Below are 19969 nucleotides of genomic sequence, written 5' to 3' on the forward strand. Positions count from 1 at the left end.
TCAGGCACACCAGTTCACTCTCAATCTGAAATACAAAATAATTCTGAAAATTCAGATGATGATAATAGAGATTCTTCGAGCAAACTAACGGATACACCAATGCCCTCAGAATATAATTCATTTACTTCAAGTCCGCCGCGTCCATTATCAGTATTAGATCAAAATATTTGTTTAATAAACTCAAGCAGGCCATCGAGTATATTGTCTCTTTCAAACTGTGAAGGTATAAACAACACCATTGATACTTCTTCAGCAGCGGAGGCATCAATTAGTGAATGTTCTACGCCTTCCTCGTTAAACGGTAGAAAAAGACGTCAGTTCAGTATTGATAGATCAAAGAAAAGAAGATTGAGAAATACAGATAAATGGATTGATACGAGACGTAAATTACTACTTAATTCAGGTAAACAACATCAGTCCAGAAATGGGAAATTGCAACCTGCGAAACATCTTAAGCCGGCATGTGGTATAAATTGCAAGTTTAATTGTAGCGCAAAAATATCTCACGAAGATAGGAAACTTATCTTTGACCGATTTTGGGATCTCTGTGATCATGAGAAGCAATGGGCTTTTATAGGTAAATATACAAAACGTAGTATGAAGCGAAGATTTACTACAGAGAATAATTCTAAACGTCAATACAGTGTAAACTACACACTTCCAATAAATTTAAAAGAAACCAGCCCTAGCACTGTAAAAGTATGCAAAACAATGTTTAAGAATACACTATCAGTAAGTAATCAGTTTATACAGAGTGCTCTTGATAAATATGATAAATCTACTGGTAACTGTGAAAAAGATTTCAGAGGTCGTCATAACAATAAAAACAAGGTTTGTACAGCCGCCATAATAAAAGGAGTCTGTGATCATGTAAACTCGTTCCAACCAGTGGAGTCACATTACACAAGAAAGGACACAAACAAAGTTTACTTGGCTGATTTAAACTTTTCCACGATGTTTAAGTTGTACCAGACTTGGGTAGAGGAAAATAATATTGTGGATAGAGTACAGACAGCGCGCCAATACCGAGACATAGTTAATAAGGAAATGAACATAGCCTTTTATATTCCTAAAAAAGACCAGTGCGACGTCTGTATAGCATTTAAAAATTGTCTCTCTTCCAACCAGACAACCAATTCACAAGATCAGTACAGTAAACATATACAAGATAAAAATATAGCGAGGTCTTTGAAGAAACAAGACAAAAATGTAGCTACTTCTAATCCTGAAACTGTAACTTCGGCTACCTTTGATTTTCAAAAAATTTTATCGACACCACACGGAGAAACTAGTTCATTTTATTATAAGCGAAAACTTTCTGTCTTTAATTTTACTGTTTTTGATATGGGACTTAAAAAAGGAATATGTTATATGTGGCCTGAAACTATAGCTAAGCGGGGTTCAAATGAAGTGGCTAGTTGCCTTTATAATTTTATACAAAAGTCAATTGACAGAGGCATCAAAGATATCCGCCTGTGGTCCGATAACTGTTGCGGTCAAAATAGAAACCGCATTGTATTTCTGATGTATGTATACTGCTCTCAAAAGTATAGCATTGATATTTCTCACAGATTTTTGGAGAAGGGTCACACCCAACAGGAAGGCGATAGTGTCCACGCATTAATTGAGAAATCGTCGAAGGGAAAATTCATTTATTGTCCTGAAGAATGGTATACACTCGTCCGGTGGTGTAAGACGTCTGGCGATGCTTATGATGTTATAGAAATAACACAAGACCAAATTTTGGATTTTAAAATGTGTGTAAATGATTTTAAATTGACAAAAAATACCGAAAATGAGAATGTTAAGTGGAATCAAGTTCGAGAAATAGTTGTTAAAGCAGATAATCCTTACACAATATTTTATAAATATGATCTAAGTGATGAAGAACCCAAGCGAATTGACTTGGTGCGAAAAGTAACTACTCGTTCTCACCGTGTCTTTAATGATCCCAAAAAATGTTACAATGAACCCATCATGATCACAAGTGCCAAGTACAAAGACTTAATAAGCCTCTGCCAGCAAAATCTGATACCTCCTAGATATCATAACTTTTATAATAATTTAAAACATAGTTCCTATACTGACAATGAGACTGAATAATTTTTAATTAGTTTTAAAGTAATTAAAGTATCGACACAGTATTGAATTTTTGTTAAGAATTTAATTTTCTACTTACTTTTATCACAAGTGATATTATGACTTCCTATTTTTATTTAAATAAGTTTTCGAATAGAACGTACTTTAAAGTTTAAAGGATTTGTTTTTATTTTTATTATTGTGAAATCTAAGTCATATTGTGACTTAAGTTATTATTTTTACTTAGCATATAAAAAGTTTACAACTCTGTTTAATATTATAATTTCAGTTGTTTATTTTTGTTAAACGAAGTTTATATTATAACTTTACTGTTGAATTCTAAACCAAAGTTCCTGAAATTGTATACCTCATAAATGATTATCAGTAAGATTTTTGTTAAGTTTATTTTTGTTTCCAAATATGTATAAGAAATTACATTTTTTACGATAGTAAATGAATGATTCCTAAGTAAATATTTCATTTAACCTCCTTCTAAATCTTGTACCTTGCACCGAATCAACGACGTAGAAAAAGATATCTGTGCAGTTATGTTCTAAATTTGATGTATTTAAGACGTAAAACGGACATTAACTTTATTTAACAATACAAAGGGTTACATTTCACATATTTACTGATATATTATACTAAACGTATTTCAATAAATCTATTTTTTTAAATTCCAACGTAGAAACGACCAAGTGGTAGTTAACTCTCTTGTCACATTTTTAAGAGCAATGTAGATGAAGACAACTACAATATCTCGTAAATTAAACATAATTAGAAAAAATGAAATATACATGCAGATATATTAATAAATAATTAAGTAATGACGGAAATTTCAATAAATTAGGATAAAAATTGACAAAATGGGAGCACTTTTTCCTATTATGCGCTCTCCTGAAAAGTTGCTGTTTTGTAGATGACTCTTTTTACTTTGCACCCGTCGATATATTAATACGTGAGAGAAAAACTTTGTAACCCTTTTTACGAAAAAATGGGGAAATGTTGGTGAATGAAATTTCGCACAGTTATAGTTTATATGGTGAAGGAGTGCATCGAGCTAATACTATTTTAAAATTATTTGAAACATATTAAAGAAACAAGAAATTAAAAACTCTTTTTTATATTAAATAACTGGCAACACCTATTTCTATGACCGTATTGGATCCAATCTCTCAGCAAATGTCAAAAATCTATGATCAAGGAAGAAATGAATCATATGTCTATATTACATTATTCAATATCATTGACTTAATGATCTCGGATCCAATATATATGATAATCTAATATCCCCCTAATAAAAAAAAAACTGTCTGCCATCAGTGTGGTGTCTATCTGTGATTGACACCACACTGACGGCAGACCAGATTGATGGATCAGATTGATCAGAAACTGATTGTGTAAACTACGTCATAGACGGAACACAAAACTGGTTGTCTAACCCATGGATTGATGGACTGGTAATTTTTTTAATATAATATATGTACTTTTTATAACCATCAATCTGATTAATTTTTTATTGATGCCACATTGATTGTGTAACCTATGTAAGTGAGTTGTTAAATAGAACATTTGTGGAAACTGAATCTCGTTTTAAACTTAAGCACAATAGACATAACTAACAGTACTTTGACTGCTAAGAAACGGACGAGTATTAATACCTGTCAATTCTTTCCGTTTTCACCAGGCTATGTTAAGGGCTGGCGCACTGACTGATAAAATTTATTTTTAATATGAGGATTTTGAAATTAAAATGGAATAATTTTGACAATTTTCATCACAATATGTGCCAAAATATAAACAAACAACTAGTATGGACCACACAATATTATGCCACAGGTTTTAATATTTTGTAGGTGTCATAATACGTCAAACATAAAAATTTCAACAACACTTCTAAGTCGGCATTATCATAATATCTATATATTAATACGTGAGCCAAAAACTTTGTATCCCTTTTGACGAAAAATGGGGAAACGTAGGTGAATGAAATTTTGCACAGTTATAATTTATATGGTGAAGCAGTGCATCGAGCTAATATTATTTTGAAATTATGCTTTTATCATACATTTTTTTAACAAATAAAACATTACACACACAACAACACACACACTAAGAAAAATGACAGATTTTTGAGTGACAAGCCTATACATACGAATTACACTCTTTTATTTATGGTTGAAGTCTGTCGACAACAAGGTGACAAATTGAAATGGATTATAGTTTTTTTTTATTGAATTTTAGACTAGACAATGCTTACACGACCAGTCTGAGATTAGCTGAGTCCCAGAGACAAGAGCTGAAAAAATAAGAGTCAATATTTTTTTACAAAATATAGGTAGTAGACCTAATGTCGTTGAATCTAAGTTCGAATTTCGACCATTGGGTGATCTCTAGTAATATATTAATACACAAGCGAAAAACGTTGGATCCCTTTTGACGAAAAATGAGGAAAACGTAGGTGAATGAAATTTTGCACAGTCATAGTTTATATATGCGGACCAAACTGGAGTAAAAATTTACTCTAGTATAACTGTCTCCTAATCTAAGAGTAATCTGGTTTTGCGTTTTTCCAACTTCTAATCCAAGAATGAGGTAATTACACGGGAGTAAATATTTACATGGGCTATTTTGGTGGAGTAAATATTAAACTGAGAATAGTTGCACAACAGGGTTCAACTGTCACGGTCGGTGTCATTGTGAACTATAGTTGACATTTTATTTCATACTCTTAGGGCGGATTCGACCAAACGAGAGTAAAATTTTACTCAAGTATAACTGTCTCCTAATCTAAGAGTAATCTGGTTTTGCGTTTTTTCAACTTGTAATCCAAGAATAAGGTTATTACACGGGAGTAAATATTTACACGGGCTATTTTGGTGGAGTAAATATTAAACTGAGAATAGTTGCACAACAGGGTGTCAACTGTCACAGTCGGTGTCATTGTGAACTATAATTGTCATTTTATTTCATACTCTTCGAGTAACTTGGTAAAACGCAAACAAAGATATCCTAGAGTAAATTGAAGGAGTTAAATTATTCTCAGTATATTCACACTCGTGTAACTTCAAGTTTGGTCGAATTGGGCCTTAGAGTAACTTGGTAAAATGCAAACGATAATACTCTAGAGTAAATTACAGGAGTAAAATTATTCTCATGACAGTTATACTCGTGTAACTTCAAGTTTGGTCGAATCGGGTTTTACCCTATAATTCATTTGATTCTGACTTAAGTACCTAGATAAATGTTGAATTTTAAATAATACAACCAACAGAACTTAATTTGGCACCTGCTTCCATAGAACTTCCTTAGAAGATACCTTGTAATATATATAATGGTATAATATTTAATATATCTAGTACTGTCTTCATGCTACAATAGTCTAATAGGCACAAAACAGTTTGATACCCTATTATTCCTACATAAGTTTTGAATGTTTGACGCCGCAAATCGCATTTCCTGTAAGGAATCGACGAATTCGGAAACGAAATATAAGGCTTCCTCGAATGAGTAATGAATTCCTTAACAGACCAAGTGTGACACAGTGAATTACAATTCAAGCGTGAGCAACACATTACTATATCAATAAGAAAATTATAGGAATCGTGATTAGGGCGCCTGGCGAAGTTATTATTTACTGCAAACATAATATCAGCTGTCAGACATTTCCAAGTAGTGATGTAAATCAAAATTACACCCAAAAGTAAAATAAAAACAATATACAATGACTATTTTATGAAGTAAGTTCAAAACGCTACTACTTTATTCTCGAAAAAACAACAATTTCAAGTATCGATCTCTCGATTCGAGGTATAAGGTGGTATAAGTGTAATTTTTACCTTCAGACAACTCCAAGTCCAACTCCGCTAGCTTATCTCTTATTTCATCCGGCAGCTTTAGTACATCAACACTTAAGTCAGCCATCGTGAAAAAACACTATTTTCACACAATACAAATATAATTAACGACAAAAGTCTAAGACACCATTGTAACACCCGGCCATCTTGAATTTTGGATATTTTCTGACCGACTCCAACTATGAACTGATGTATTCTTTGTTTGTTACCGCCAGAGGTCGTTGTGGTGCAAAAGGAAGTTTTCCTATTAATACTTATAAGTTTTAACGTTTTGTAAATATTTAAAAAAAAAAAAGCGTCACTCTTTTACATGGCCGCTTTTAGCACCATTTATTTTTCTACCTAATGCGTCGTTTATATCTTAGTCCTGTTGGGTAGGAAGTCATTGACATAAGAAACATAGGGAAGTGGACAGCGCCGAATTTTCACTATTGAATGCTACTAATGATGAAAAACTCAAAGCAGATATGTTACTACCGCGCGCGTTGTGAAGCTTCAAATACGGCCCAATTGGGCCGTCTGTTGTTTAGTCTGCATCGAGCGCAGTCACGAACGTGCCGCGTCTTGTCTTACCTAAATAAATTGAAAATGACGTCGTGCGTGTTTCGAAAATGTACCAATTATGACTCAAAAGAAAACAAAACACATGGAATCTCTTACCACTTATCTTAATTGCAATAAATACCTCGATTATTTACATTTTCAATTATTTTTTCGAACAATCTGGAAAAAAACGGATTTTCGTCATAGCTCAGGCGAAGAAAGAGACAGCGATACGATTCGACGTTTAAAAATAGAACTGTCTCTTTTATGTAAATGGTTTTTCGTATCTTTTGTTTCACTTATCTGTCAAATTTGTCAATGTTTGCAATTTTGAATTTTAAAATTGTTCGGAAGAGATTTTATCCGGAAAATAGTATGGACGTAACAGATCTGTATAAGTACAATATCATTGAATGCTACGAATAATAAAAACTAAGGAAAAGTAACTCCGTCAAAAAACATGCTCCACAAATCACAATACTTGTCAAAAAAGTGTACCTTGTACACATTTCAATACATTTGCAATATTTAGGTGACCTTGAGCGGTACTAGGCTGACGTTACATGACAGATCAAAAGGAACCAAATTTTAAACGGTAATAGTATGGGAGTTACGATTCCTTAGTTTTTATTATTCGTAGATTGAATGTCTATAATTGATATGTCGCAACTCGCAGTCGACTGGTTAAAATAGCCGTTCAATCAAACAGACTTTTGACTTTTAACCATTAGCTAAGCGTGTTCTAGCTGTAGTGTTGAATGTTGCAGTCAACAAGTCGGCTAAGCGACGTATAGCCGTGTGATTGAATTGCGTTGTTCAGTCAAAGGGCTAGCTGGTTGATTGAACGGCTCTTTTAACCATGAGGATTGAGGAGCCAAACTAAAAGCTCAAAGCAGATGGCGCCACACGCGACTGTAGCTTGTTTATTACAAGTGCCAAATTAGTGGTTGCGATTTTCTATGTTTTCTATGATTACTGTGAGTGAGCTGAAAAGTGAGCTTCGTAAAAGAAATGCGTCGGTAGTGGGCAAAAAGCCGATCTGAGCGAAAGGTAAACATAAAAAATAAATATAAATGTTTATTTTCGGACAACTTTACATGGCCGCTAAGTGCGCTATAGGTATATAGCGCGCTATGCGCTAGGATCCATAAAAAATAAAATGTTAGTATAGTCTTATCTAGCCACAACTGTGTTAGTTCATATAGGTATGACTTCGTAATATGAATTAGGTTGCCAACAAACGGACAGCTCCCGCCATCAGCTATCTTCTTCAGAAAACCGTCACTGCTGCCTCTTAAGCGATGTAACAATGACGCCGCTTTTTTGCGTAAGATGGCGCTAAAACTATCTACGTCAGCGTGAGAAAAGTGTAAACATACATGAGGCACTGCAAAAACGAGGCAACTTTAACAGTGCTCTGAAGGCATTATTAAACTGGACCCGCAAGGCACTGTACGATTTTTGCGTGTATTTGACCCACAGACTGCTTGAGTAAAATTATGTGCCACTTCCTTTATATATATTTTTTTCATTTTCATTTTCATTTATATTTTTTAATTTTATTAATTAATCTAAAATAGATGGCGTAAGGATAGACACTTCTAGATTTCTATTGGTTCCTCACCGATCTGAAATTATCTGCAGGTTGGCATCACTGACTACTTATAGGTTGTGTTCAAGTTGTGTTTCCAAAAAATATCAGTGTACTGTCAAGTGTGACATAAATCAAAATATCTTAAACCTACATATTAACATAAAACTGCTTATACAACGTTTATTAGTAAGGGGGATACCCTTACTAATAAACGTTGTATAAGCTTTGAATAGTTATACAGTGTTTTGTTTATGTCACAAGTGACATTTTTAATTATATTGAAGAAGACAAAACACTGTATAACTATTCAAAGCTTATACAGCGCTTATGAGCTATTTTCATTTATATTTTTTAATTTTATTTGTAACAATCTTAACTAGATGGCGTAAGGATAGACCATAGATAAAGTATTATAGTATAAATGTAGTCTTAGCCCGTCACACAGTGGTCCGAAATCGCTAAATAGTGGACATTCGCAAAAAAGTTCGATTTTGGTTTGGAAAAAAATACCATCCGATAGATTTTAAGAGGAGTAACAATAAATCCTTATTAGGTTTTTTATAAAAATGTATATTTAAGGTGAAAAAAATAATTACGAAAATGTTGTATGGAAAGAAATCTATAAATAGATTTTTTGCAAAAACTACTAGGTAATTCTTGTTCATTTTGGAAACAAGTAAAGTTCTAGTGGTACGTAAGGTTTAGAAAAAAAATACGAAAATTTACGTGCAGCCTTTTGCAGTAGAGGGGTTCAAAATTTTGAAATAATTTTACTAACTTTTTAGGTGTGGAAAAAAATACTATTCGATAGATTTCCTAAAGAGTAACAATAAATCCTTAACAAGTTTTGTACAAAAATAATGTTTAAAGGCGAAAAAATAATAATTATGAAAATTGTATGGGTATAATAATATAATATATAAAACGAGTCCTTAAAAAGCAACAATACTTAAATGTACTTACAAACATGGATAGCAAAAACAAAATTAAACTAAAATTAACTACTGACTAAACTATTGTAATTATATTAAAATAAAAATTATTACACACACTAATAAACAATTTCAAATGACACTTATACATAAATAATAATCAAATAAACCAACGCGCTTTACAAACATAGTGGATCTCCAATGCTATCATCGCCTTGTAATGACACAACTTCACTTTCTTCGTAATCATCTGATAAAAGAGGTCTTTCAAGCAACAGGTCGACTGTGTCTGCATGAAACTCTTGGTGTTTATTTTAAGACAACTTTGGACGAATGCAGAATGTGAGACAAATATGGATCAGAGCTTATTAAAAAGTTGTGCAACCACTCTTCATTAGTTTCTGCTCGACTCGTCTTTCTAGTATGCATCTCTCTAGTATTTCTAAATTCTTTTTTCCTTGCCTCTGAAGCTTCTTCACTCAAATAGCCAATACAGATAGATATTTGAAACTTTTGGAACTGGCACCGACTTTTCTTCAAACTATTCCAATTGGCTATTCGAGTGAAGAAGCTTTAGAGGCAAGGAATAAAGAATTTAGAAATACTAGAGAGATATTTACTAGAAAGACGAGTCGAGCAGAAACTAATAAAGAGTTGTTGCACAATAATTTTTATATTATTATAATTACAATAGTTTAGTCAGTAGTTAATTTTAGTTTAATTTTGTTTTTGCTATCCATGTTTGTGTAAGTACATTTAAGTATTGTTGCTTTTTAAGGACTCGTTTTATATATTATATTATTATACCCATACAATTTTCGTAATTATTTTTTTTCACCTTTAAACATCATTTTTGTACAAAACTTATTAAGGATTTATTCTTACTCTTTAGGAAATCTATCGAATAGTATTTTTTTCCACATCTAAAAAGTTAGTAAAATTATTTCAAAATTTTGAACCCCTCTACTGCAAAAGGCTGCACGTAAATTTTCGTATTTTTTTTTTAAACCTTACATACCACTAGAACTTTACTTGTTTCAAAAATGAACCAGAATTATCTAGTAGTTTTTGCAAAAAATCTATTTATCTTCCCATATAACATTTTAGTAATTATTTTTTTTTCACCTTAAAAAATACTTTTTATGAAAAACTTAATAAGGATTTATTGTTACTCTTTAGGACATCTTTCGAATAGTATTTTTTCCGCTTAGTAAAATTATTTCAAAATTTTGAACCCCTCTACTGCAAAAGGCTGCACGTAAATTTTCGTAATTTTTTCTAAACCTTATATACCACTAGAACTTTACTTGTTTTAAAATGAACTAGAATGACAGAGTAATTTTTGCAAAAAATCTATTTATAGATTCTTTCCCATATAACATTTTCGTAATTATTTTTTTCACCTTAAATATACATTTTTATAAAAAACTTAATAAGGATTTATTGTTACTCCTCTTAAAATCTATCGGATGGTATTTTTTTCCACACCAAAATCGAACTTTTTTGCGAATGTCCACTATTTAGCGATTTCGTACCACTGTGCGTCATCGCGTGGCCATTTTGTGCTTTTTTTCATACAAGTAGAGTGCGTTTATTTTCTTGAATATTTATATTTGTCGATTATTTCGAAGCACATTATGATACAGAGCCTGTAGACCAGTGGCAAAGCGCTAACGCTAACGCTACAAAATGTATGCGATTTGAAATAAGTCATCGCTTCGCTAGCGAATACTATTGTCAAATCCATACATTTTGTAGCGTTAGCGTTAGCGCTTTGCCACTGGTCTACAGGCTCTGTATCATAATGTGCTTCGAAATAATCGACAAATATAAATATTCAAGAAAATAAACGCACACTACTTGTATGAAAAAAAGCGTTAGCGTTAGCGTTTTGCCACTTGTCTACGGGGGCAGGAAAGAAAGTCAATTAGTTCATGATATCGATTAACTACAGTTCAAGTGATGACAATCCGTAAATACACGTAAAAAGCTATGCAATTTTTATAGCCAAATTATTAATTGATTTGACACTTTTAGCACTAATGCCTTATATAGCACGAATAAGAGATTAATAAACTTATAAATTATCTTTTTAGCTTTTTATTGTTGGTGTGGTTTTTATTATTTTTTCCCAATTTGGGTTTTTGATGTTCATTATTGGTAAACTATTGACCATTAAATATTCGATAGGCGTTATCTTGCACAAGTGCAGGTAACATGTTGTCAAAACCAAAATGTATAATTCCTGTGACATTTGGTGTGAATATCGGTAAATAGGGCTATTTCTTCCGTGAGTTTTAGCTAAAACATCGTTATAATAACTTTATTATCCCATTCATTGGACTATTATTGCGTCTTTTTCAAATTGAAATGTATCAAGTTTTACATTATTTTGCCCAGTTTTGTAGCAATTATATTCTAGTACCTGGATGACCGAGCTTTGCTCGGTATAGCAAACACTCATGATTCGACTTCGTGTTACTTAATAACGCCATCTGCGTTCGTTAAAACAATTAGTTGCTCGCAAAATAGTATTATTATGCGCCAATAGATGGCAGGAAGAGTCATATTTTTCAGTTTATCGATTATCGATAAAACACGAATAAAAAGACATTTTCTGAAAATGATTCCTAGCTAGATCGATCTATCGCCCCGAAACCCCCTATATACTAAATTTCATGAAAATCGTTGGAGCCGATTCCGAGATTGCAATCGTATATATATATACAAAAATTGGTCGTTTAAAGATATAAGATTATTTCCTGCTTGCTGATGTTTGAAACATGTGAGTCGGCGTTCATGTGTCTGTAGGTTAGGGGTTTGATAGATAAGAGAATTGTCCTCTTGATCGCCCAAACCGCCATCAGAGTTTTGGTTCCAATCATACGCCTGGAGGCGTATCTTGGAATAAAAACTCCTAATGAGGATAACATATTTATACAAATTGTGAAATAAGAAATTAAACCTAAAAATATTAGGTACTATGCTAATTGTGCCATTGCAATAATGAGGCATTTTCCTATTTTTTAAATTTGATTGTCAAATAGTTTCCGTTTTAGTAGCTAGATGGCGTATGGGTAGTCAACTATCGGTATTAATACCAGGGAATACCATCAATAATATTATCTGTAAAGGTATGTGTATATCATAAAGTTAATATACCTAGCGGAATAGAAAAACAAAGGCCTGAGCAAGAGAGATGTCACTATCAGTAACACTGCGTGATAAAAAGAGACGTGTGATACATGACAGCAGCACTCTTTTTTGACGTTCAGGCGGCACGTGCCACACGTTGACAATTTAATCTCATTGAAATCATGTTCAATCATGCTTGTGTAAGTGTATAATATGTACACATATTTTTCACACAGATGAAAACCAATACGGTTTCGTTTGACAGCTCGAGATTGTTGCTCTATTCCGCTAGGTATATTAACTTTATGGTGTATATGTCGCAGCCAACTGGTTTAAATAGCCGTTCAATAAACAGCTCTTTGACTGAACAACGCCATTCAATCACACGGATATATTACGTCGTTTATCCGACTTGTTGACTGCTACGTTTGATTGAATGGCTTTTTTAACCAGTCAACTGCAACATATACAAGAATTGCTCGTTTAAAGATATAAGATGAAGATAAAAAAGATCTCATTTAATAGCACTTGTGGACTACGCTTACACAGGCAATATGTTATGAATTTATTGGAATGAAACAAGGTTTTTCTGAACTGGAACTTTATTTTAATATAATCTGTAATAAGGAGCCGGTTTTGTATGACACAATACTTTTTAGGAAATAAAAAGAGGTTGGAAATAATAATTTAGACAAATGGCAACATTATATTGAAGTGTGGACGCGAGATGGCGCTAAGCGTTTTCTCCTCTCCGTCATTCTCACCCTAGTTTTTCTTTTTACGTTTAGTGTAGTATAGTTAGCTGTAAAATTCATTCTCGTAATGGCTGCCACGCTAAAAGTGTAGCTTATTGGTTATGTCATGATCAATATATCGGTTGATGAAAGTTATAAACGAACAACCCTACAAGTGTTTGAACAATGATCATCTAAAAAGTGTCTTGGTATCAATCTCCCTGAAACGTTTCTTCTTTCATGTTTCCTTTTTTGGCAATTAAGTTATGGACTCGGCATTTGTGTACTATATATTATAAAAACATAATCTATGCAACGTGAAAAGTGTGTTTCGGAACCATATTGAGTGTCAAGTGATTCGAACATCTTATAAAATGACGGACTTGAGATCGTCGTCAGCTTTATTCAAGAGAGCCGAACAGCTCAAAAGATGGGAGGAATCCGATACCAACAGACAATCGCCAACGCCGAGGCGAGCTTCGAGGATTCAATTTTCTTCTGGAGTCGTATTTTTGGCGGCATCGACGGCTGGAGACAAGGACGAGGTACAGAGGCTCCTGAGGATGGGGGCCGACATAAACACAGCAAACGTGGACGGACTAACAGCTCTTCATCAGGTATGCCACTAATTGATGTGCTAATGACATGAATTCAATGCACCAGTAGCTCTAGAAACTAGTTTGTAGTCTGCATAATTTGTGTTTTACACGGTTTCTAATTATTTGACATCCCAGATTATCTTACTAAGCCTCATCTTGCATCTGGTTTAAATGGTTTCTGCATAGTTTATGACTTTTACATACTTACTAAAATGTCTTTGTGGTGTTAAGATGACATACACAGTATACTCATGTTGCTAGTTTATAACAATCTTAGATATTCTGTCTTTTAACTATGCTACAATTTGGGTCACAATGTTACTTAATATGAATAAAAACAAATAAACATCAAAACACTTGCACCAGACATTTTTAAGGTTCTCCAATAGCCTATTTTACTGGTAGATTGCTGAGGAAATTCTTAGAATTGCAGCAAGTTCAAGACCACATTTTATCTTACTTTATAAAGAACCCTTGAAGTGTAGATACTAAATATCTTTTAGGTATATACCAAAAATATGCTTTTGCTTTAATAAAGATGGAGGAATAGAGTTCAAACAAATTTAACATTATGTTAATTCTTGGCCATAGATATATATAATACCATTGCAAGTATTATACTTAAGGCAAGGCTGTTCCTAAAATTAGCAGTTCGATGTCTGTCAGTATGAATATTAACATAAAGTACATTAAAATAACATTCATATCAGCATGCCTTCTCAGTGGCCGTTACGACTCTCGCCGTATTATTGATAGGGCAAAGTAGGAGAAAATAATACATTTTATTTTATTTTTTTAATAACTGAATCATTGCTTAAAAAAAACTATTTGGTTATTTTGTTAGAATTATAAAAAAAGCTATCCTTTTTGTAAAATATCATTGTCATAGAAAATTACAATATGTTCGAATTTGAAGTGTATTTTTATGATGATTGTATCTAGCTGTAAATTTACTCTTGATCTTGAATGTATGTCATTGTTGATACAGAACTGTATTTGATCCTTAATATATAAAGATCTAACATGCATTGTTCCCATTGTGTAATGCAGGAGCTTAGCTAGACTAAAAAATAATAGTAGATAAAGTACATGCTGCCTCTTGAAATTAAAAACAATGATACCATGTTAAATAAGGTGGTATTGTGTGGTAAAGGTATATCTAACTTAGGTAAAGGTTCAGATACTTACCCCAAAATTGATGGGGAGCGGGGGGAGGGGGGAGAAGGGGTAAACACCCCCCTGGGGTGTTTCTCAGTGTGGATGAGAAACTCGCCAGTTTTGGAGCTACTCACCTTTAAAATTTTTGTAATACTGAGACTACATAATATTTTAGTCTCGGAAATTTGTATAGTGTTTTTTAAAGCCTTTAACCTAACCTACAGCGTGTTTTGAAACGGTCCGGTCCCCGGCTGCTGCTGCAGCACAGTCACAGTTCTAACCTAACCGACTTTTGGACTTTCTGGATTGTGTTTGTTTTTGTTTTCCGTGGGTGGAAATGGCACAAGGAGGTTTTTCTCACCCAAAACCTTCCTCGACCCATGTGAGCACTAAAAAATTGGGGTAGGTTGTGAACCTTAGCCCTAACTTACCTTGGCTTTAGGTTTGTTTGGAAAACAACATCACTTAAACAAATCAGTATTCGTAGTAGTTTCATTAACAAATATAGGAATTAATTTGGAAAATATCTGAAAATACCATTTTAAATTACACTTTTTATCTGGGTGCTTTCATAAAAATAGGGACAGCACATTTTACTTAAAATAATTAATAAATATTTATTGTAGCTATTGTTAAATAACAGTTCACAATGTGTTTAATTTATAGCCCAAATTATGTTTAAATTGACATACTATATATATTAATATGTGAGCCAAAAACTTTGTATCCCTTTTGACGAAAAATGGGGAAACGTAGGTGAATGAAATTTTGCACAGTTATAGTTTATATGGTGAAGGAGTCCATCGAGCTAATATTATTTTGAAATTATGGTTTTATCATACATTTTTTTACAAATAAAACATTATACACACTACAACACACAAACAAGGACAAATGACAGATTTTTGATTGACAAACCTATGCATATAAATTATACTCTTTTATTTATGGTTGATGTCTGAGGACAACAAGGTGACAAATTGAAAATGGATTATAGTTTTTTTTATTGAATCTTAGATACTATTAGACAATGCTTACACGACCAGTCTGAGATCAGCTGAGTTCCAGAGTTGAAAAAAAAAAGATAAAGTTAATATTTTTTTACAAAATATAGGTAGTAGTCGTAATGTCGTTGAAATTAAGGTTGAATTTCGACGTCGAATGTCTAGTTATAATAAATTTTTAAAATTGGTTAAATATGGGTCTCAAATGTCAGTCCCTAGGCGTATCTGATCTACGAAATTTTGTGTTTAGGAATCCATATACAAAAAAGTATTATGTTTATACAATTGACGTTTATAAATATTTATTAGACATTTTAAGTACTCGCAACTAATTAGCTCAGTATTTTTCAGTTTAAAATTAACAATAATTAATTTTTCTCGAATGAGTTTAGTTTCCTCAACTTTATTTGCCAGGCCCTTGCCACTTACGAATTTTAAAATTTCGCGACATCATTTGAATGAACGTTAAATATTATTGGTGAATTTTAAAGTAATTTGACATGAAGTTATTCGCTGACAACACTTGCTTTGAAGCGGTAACTTTATAAATCAGTGAAAACATGGAAGTTCGTGGCCGATCATCACCACATAGTAATTCCAGTCACTTGTTCAGTACCTACATAAGTAATTTTGTTGTTAATTGATATTAATTTTTTGAGAATTAATCAATATTTAGATATAATACGTTGACTTTGTTCGGAATATCATATTAGATTTCATAATATGATATTGCGAACAAAGTTCAATTGTTTGCAATATAATTTTAAGTTCAATTTTATTCCAAATCTACAGTTCCTAGACCATCAGGCCCTAATTTTTAAAGGCGCTAGGGACTGACGTTTAGTATGATAATTCCTTACTATAATGAAATGTACATAATATATTGTTTAATCCTTCTCAACTGAAAAAAATTTTGAATATACTGAAGAAAAACCATTATGGAAAATATATCAAAAGCTAAAACTCATCAATAGAAGTAAAAAAACTCATCAAAAGAAGTTAAAAGTTCAAACATCTTTGGTCTGGCCCAAATGTTGAAAAAAACTTTGGCGATACAGTTCCAGCTCTTTAACATAATATATAAAAGAAATTTCGACCCTGTAGTCCTAAAATAACATAAAATCGGCCAAGTCTGAGTCGCACTCGCGCACGTCGGGTTATGTTCCAATTATAGCTAAGAAAGCAAAAAAAAATGTTTTTTGTATGGGAGCCCCCTTTCATATTTATTATATTTTTATTTTATTATTAATTATTCAATAAAATATTATATATTTACTAGCGACCCGACCCGGCTTCGCACAGGTATTAAATATAATAATAATAATAATAATAGCTCCCACACCGGTTTCGGTGACGGTGGTCGGTTTAATTGAAACCAGGCCAGGTACGCAGGAGTAATTTTTTATAGTGCCCAAGTGTGTGCGCAGTACACAAGAGCACTCTCTATTCCTTTACTCTCATAATCCAGTGGGACGGAAGACCGACACGACCGGCGAGAGATCAGGCGCAGGACCGACTTTTTACATGCCCATTCGACGCATGGATCATCTTACTAGTCAGACAATCAGGTGATCAGCCTGCATTGTCCTAACCAAACTTGGAAATAACATGTTTCCAACGTGGGAATCGAACCCACGACCTCCGAGTCAAGAGCCGTGCTCTTTACCACTAGACCACGGAGGCGACAAAGGGGGGGAAATATGTATATAGCTACTGAAAATATTATTAAAATCGATTCAGCAGTTTTGATTTATATTCATTATTACTACCCGTGGCCCGCATTGGTCGGTACCGCCGTAAAGGCTACGTCCCGCAATTTTTAAGTCTGCAATATCTTCGAAACTATTAATTTAAATCATATGCTGTAAAGGGCCATATAGATCTACATTAATTCAACAATGTATTTAAGATATTTAATTGGATAAAGATTAATGCTGTATTTATTAAAATAGCTCTGAAAATTTGCCATTATTTGTCGTAAGAAGTAAATGACAAAAAACTATTATTGTGGGATATTCATAAGAGATAGACATATACTATCGCGGAGTTTTCTGTAGACCTTTTCATTGTGTACAATACTTGGTACATTATTTTGATGAATCTCGTAGGGTTCAGCCTGCGTTTGCAATGTAAGCGGAAAAAAGTGTAATTATTTACGACATCACATTAGAAACCCCATCAATAACAGTATTTCTCCACTATTTAATGAATATTATTATACCCTACAGGCTATAACTTTCCTCTTGAATCACTCTATCTATTTAAGAAAACCGCATCAAAATCCGTTGCGTGGTTTTAAAGATTAAAGGGAACAAAGGGACATGAGGGAAAAAAGCGACTTTGTTTCATAAAATGTAATCTAAGATGAATGTTGTGAATATTTAAAGTACAAGTGGCTAAAAAGTCCAAAAAAATATCCGTTTATTGTATGGGAGCCCCCTTAAATATTTAATTTATTTTATTTTGAGTATTTGTTGTTATAGCGGCAACAGTAATACATAATTTGTGAAAACATACATTACATAATACATTTAACGTTTTATTATATTTTCATAAATATTATATTTGCATGTTCCCTATTGCATGGTCGCAACTTTTAAAATCGGGGGTCAAAAGTCACAAAAAATCTAATTTTTTTTACATTTTTTTTGCAAATATTTCGTTTTCTACTCATCTGGAGTAGGTGCTAAAATACCTAGTCATGATAGCGCCTACCACTTGACCTCAGATAATTCTATGACCGCGCGCTCTACGCCCTCTATGTCGAAAACAGTTCAAAGTATAAAAAAGTTAAATAGAAAAGTTGTAGAAAATTTAATTCTGTATTGATAATAAATTACAAATTGCGTAAAACCCATAGAAAACGAAATATTTGCAAAAAATGTAAAAAAATAATTGATTTTTGTGAATTTTGACCCCTGATTTTAAAACTTGCGACCTGGATGGATGGTTATATATAATTGGATTATGTGATGTGTGTTTGTCAATTTTCAGAGGTATCTCGATTTTTCGAGCTATCGGCTATAACCTATAATTATATATTAATATATTAATTATTGTCAAGTTTTGCCTACAGACAGATCTCTAGTTGTATAAAAGGTTTTTATAATATTATGGTTCACCTAAGGTTCACCTGCTTGTAAATGTAAATGCAGCAAGTATTGGCACAAATGGTTTGGACAGTATTTATTGAGCCTATTTTAATGAATGTCATGGGATCTAATATCTGGACGCATGCCAAATGCCAGATACTTTTTAGGGTTCCTTTCTCAAATTTTATATCTTTAAACGAGCAATTCTTATATCATCTAGCTAGGAATTATTTTTAGAAAATGTCATTTCATTCATGTTTTATTGAATACCGAGCAAAGCTCGGTCAAATAGCTAGTAGTAATCATAGGAGAGATAAGAGGAAATTATATTTTCAGTTCTTATTATTTCTCAGGTTTTTTTGGCTATTTTGCATTATGTGAAATCCGAATCGCGCTTGCCTGATTTTTTCGTTGATATTTTACAAGTGTTGAGCGTTTAAGGTTGCAAGTAGGAGTGTGAACTGGTTATTTGTAGTTAAAGTTGGCAAAAACAAATTTGTATTCAAACCATTTTGTATTATATAATATTGTTAACTGTTTAAAACAGCTATAAAATTATGATTATTGGTTTGCACTATGAAAATTTTAACAAAATCCTTGTAAATGGTTCTATTGATTAAAAAATTATGTAAGTCATATTTTAATATGGTAATTACTAATTACAATGAAAAACAGCTCTATCTTTTGTTGGCTCTGTATTATTGCGTCATGGCCATCCGGAAATTCATGATTCAGTTATCTGAAGATATCTCTTGCAATTTGTATTTGACACTATATTATTTTGCACAAAATATGCAATTGTTGATACCCTGTATAAATTGAACAATAATATTAGGATGTTCTTATAAAAATATTATCAACTAGCTGTCCCGGTGAACTTCGTGTCACTTTAAAACCTTCCCTGGACTTCTACGAATATTTTAAGACTAAAATCAGGCCAATCCGTCCAGCCGTTTTCGAGTTTTAGCGCGACTAACACATTTGAAAATCCATTTTTATATAGATAGATTTAGGCAAGCTGTAATATGATAATTTCTTCTATCAGTTTTTCAAAATCTCGATTTATATTTTTCAGTTTTATAAAACGAAATAAAGGTACTATATTATATATGTTGGTATACAACTTTTTTATGGCCATAAAAAGTAATATTTTTTTTTCGAAACGAAAATATAAAAAAAAATTTGTCCGGTTGAAAAATAACAATTCATTGCAATTGTTTAAACAATGTTTGTTTAAACAAT

At 32.6% G+C, this 19969-nt stretch overlaps 2 protein-coding genes across 10 annotated transcripts in view; one reads left to right on the plus strand and one right to left on the minus strand.

Moving 5' to 3' along the window:
* Window positions 1-6088, minus strand: part of LOC121738410 (disco-interacting protein 2) — a 96412-nt gene extending 90324 nt beyond the window's left edge. For all 4 annotated transcript variants that reach the window (XM_042130441.1, XM_042130440.1, XM_042130439.1 and 1 more), the window contains exon 1: window positions 5919-6088. In XM_042130441.1, coding sequence (XP_041986375.1) covers window positions 5919-6003 — 85 coding nt within the window. In that variant the 5' untranslated portion in view covers window positions 6004-6088. The remainder of the gene's footprint in view (window positions 1-5918) is intronic.
* A 6779-nt stretch (window positions 6089-12867) lies between these two features.
* LOC121738560 (protein phosphatase 1 regulatory subunit 12B) overlaps window positions 12868-19969 on the plus strand; it is a 71343-nt gene continuing 64241 nt past the window's right edge. For 3 of the 6 annotated variants that reach the window (XM_042130708.1, XM_042130710.1, XM_042130712.1), the window contains exon 1: window positions 12868-13491. In XM_042130708.1, the coding sequence (XP_041986642.1) occupies window positions 13249-13491 (243 nt within the window). In that variant the 5' untranslated portion in view covers window positions 12868-13248. The remainder of the gene's footprint in view (window positions 13492-19969) is intronic. The other 3 variants (XM_042130709.1, XM_042130711.1, XM_042130713.1) reach the window with 1 other exon arrangement.

This window comes from Aricia agestis, chromosome Z (assembly GCF_905147365.1).
Source record: "Aricia agestis chromosome Z, ilAriAges1.1, whole genome shotgun sequence".
Lineage (NCBI taxonomy): Eukaryota > Metazoa > Arthropoda > Insecta > Lepidoptera > Lycaenidae > Aricia > Aricia agestis.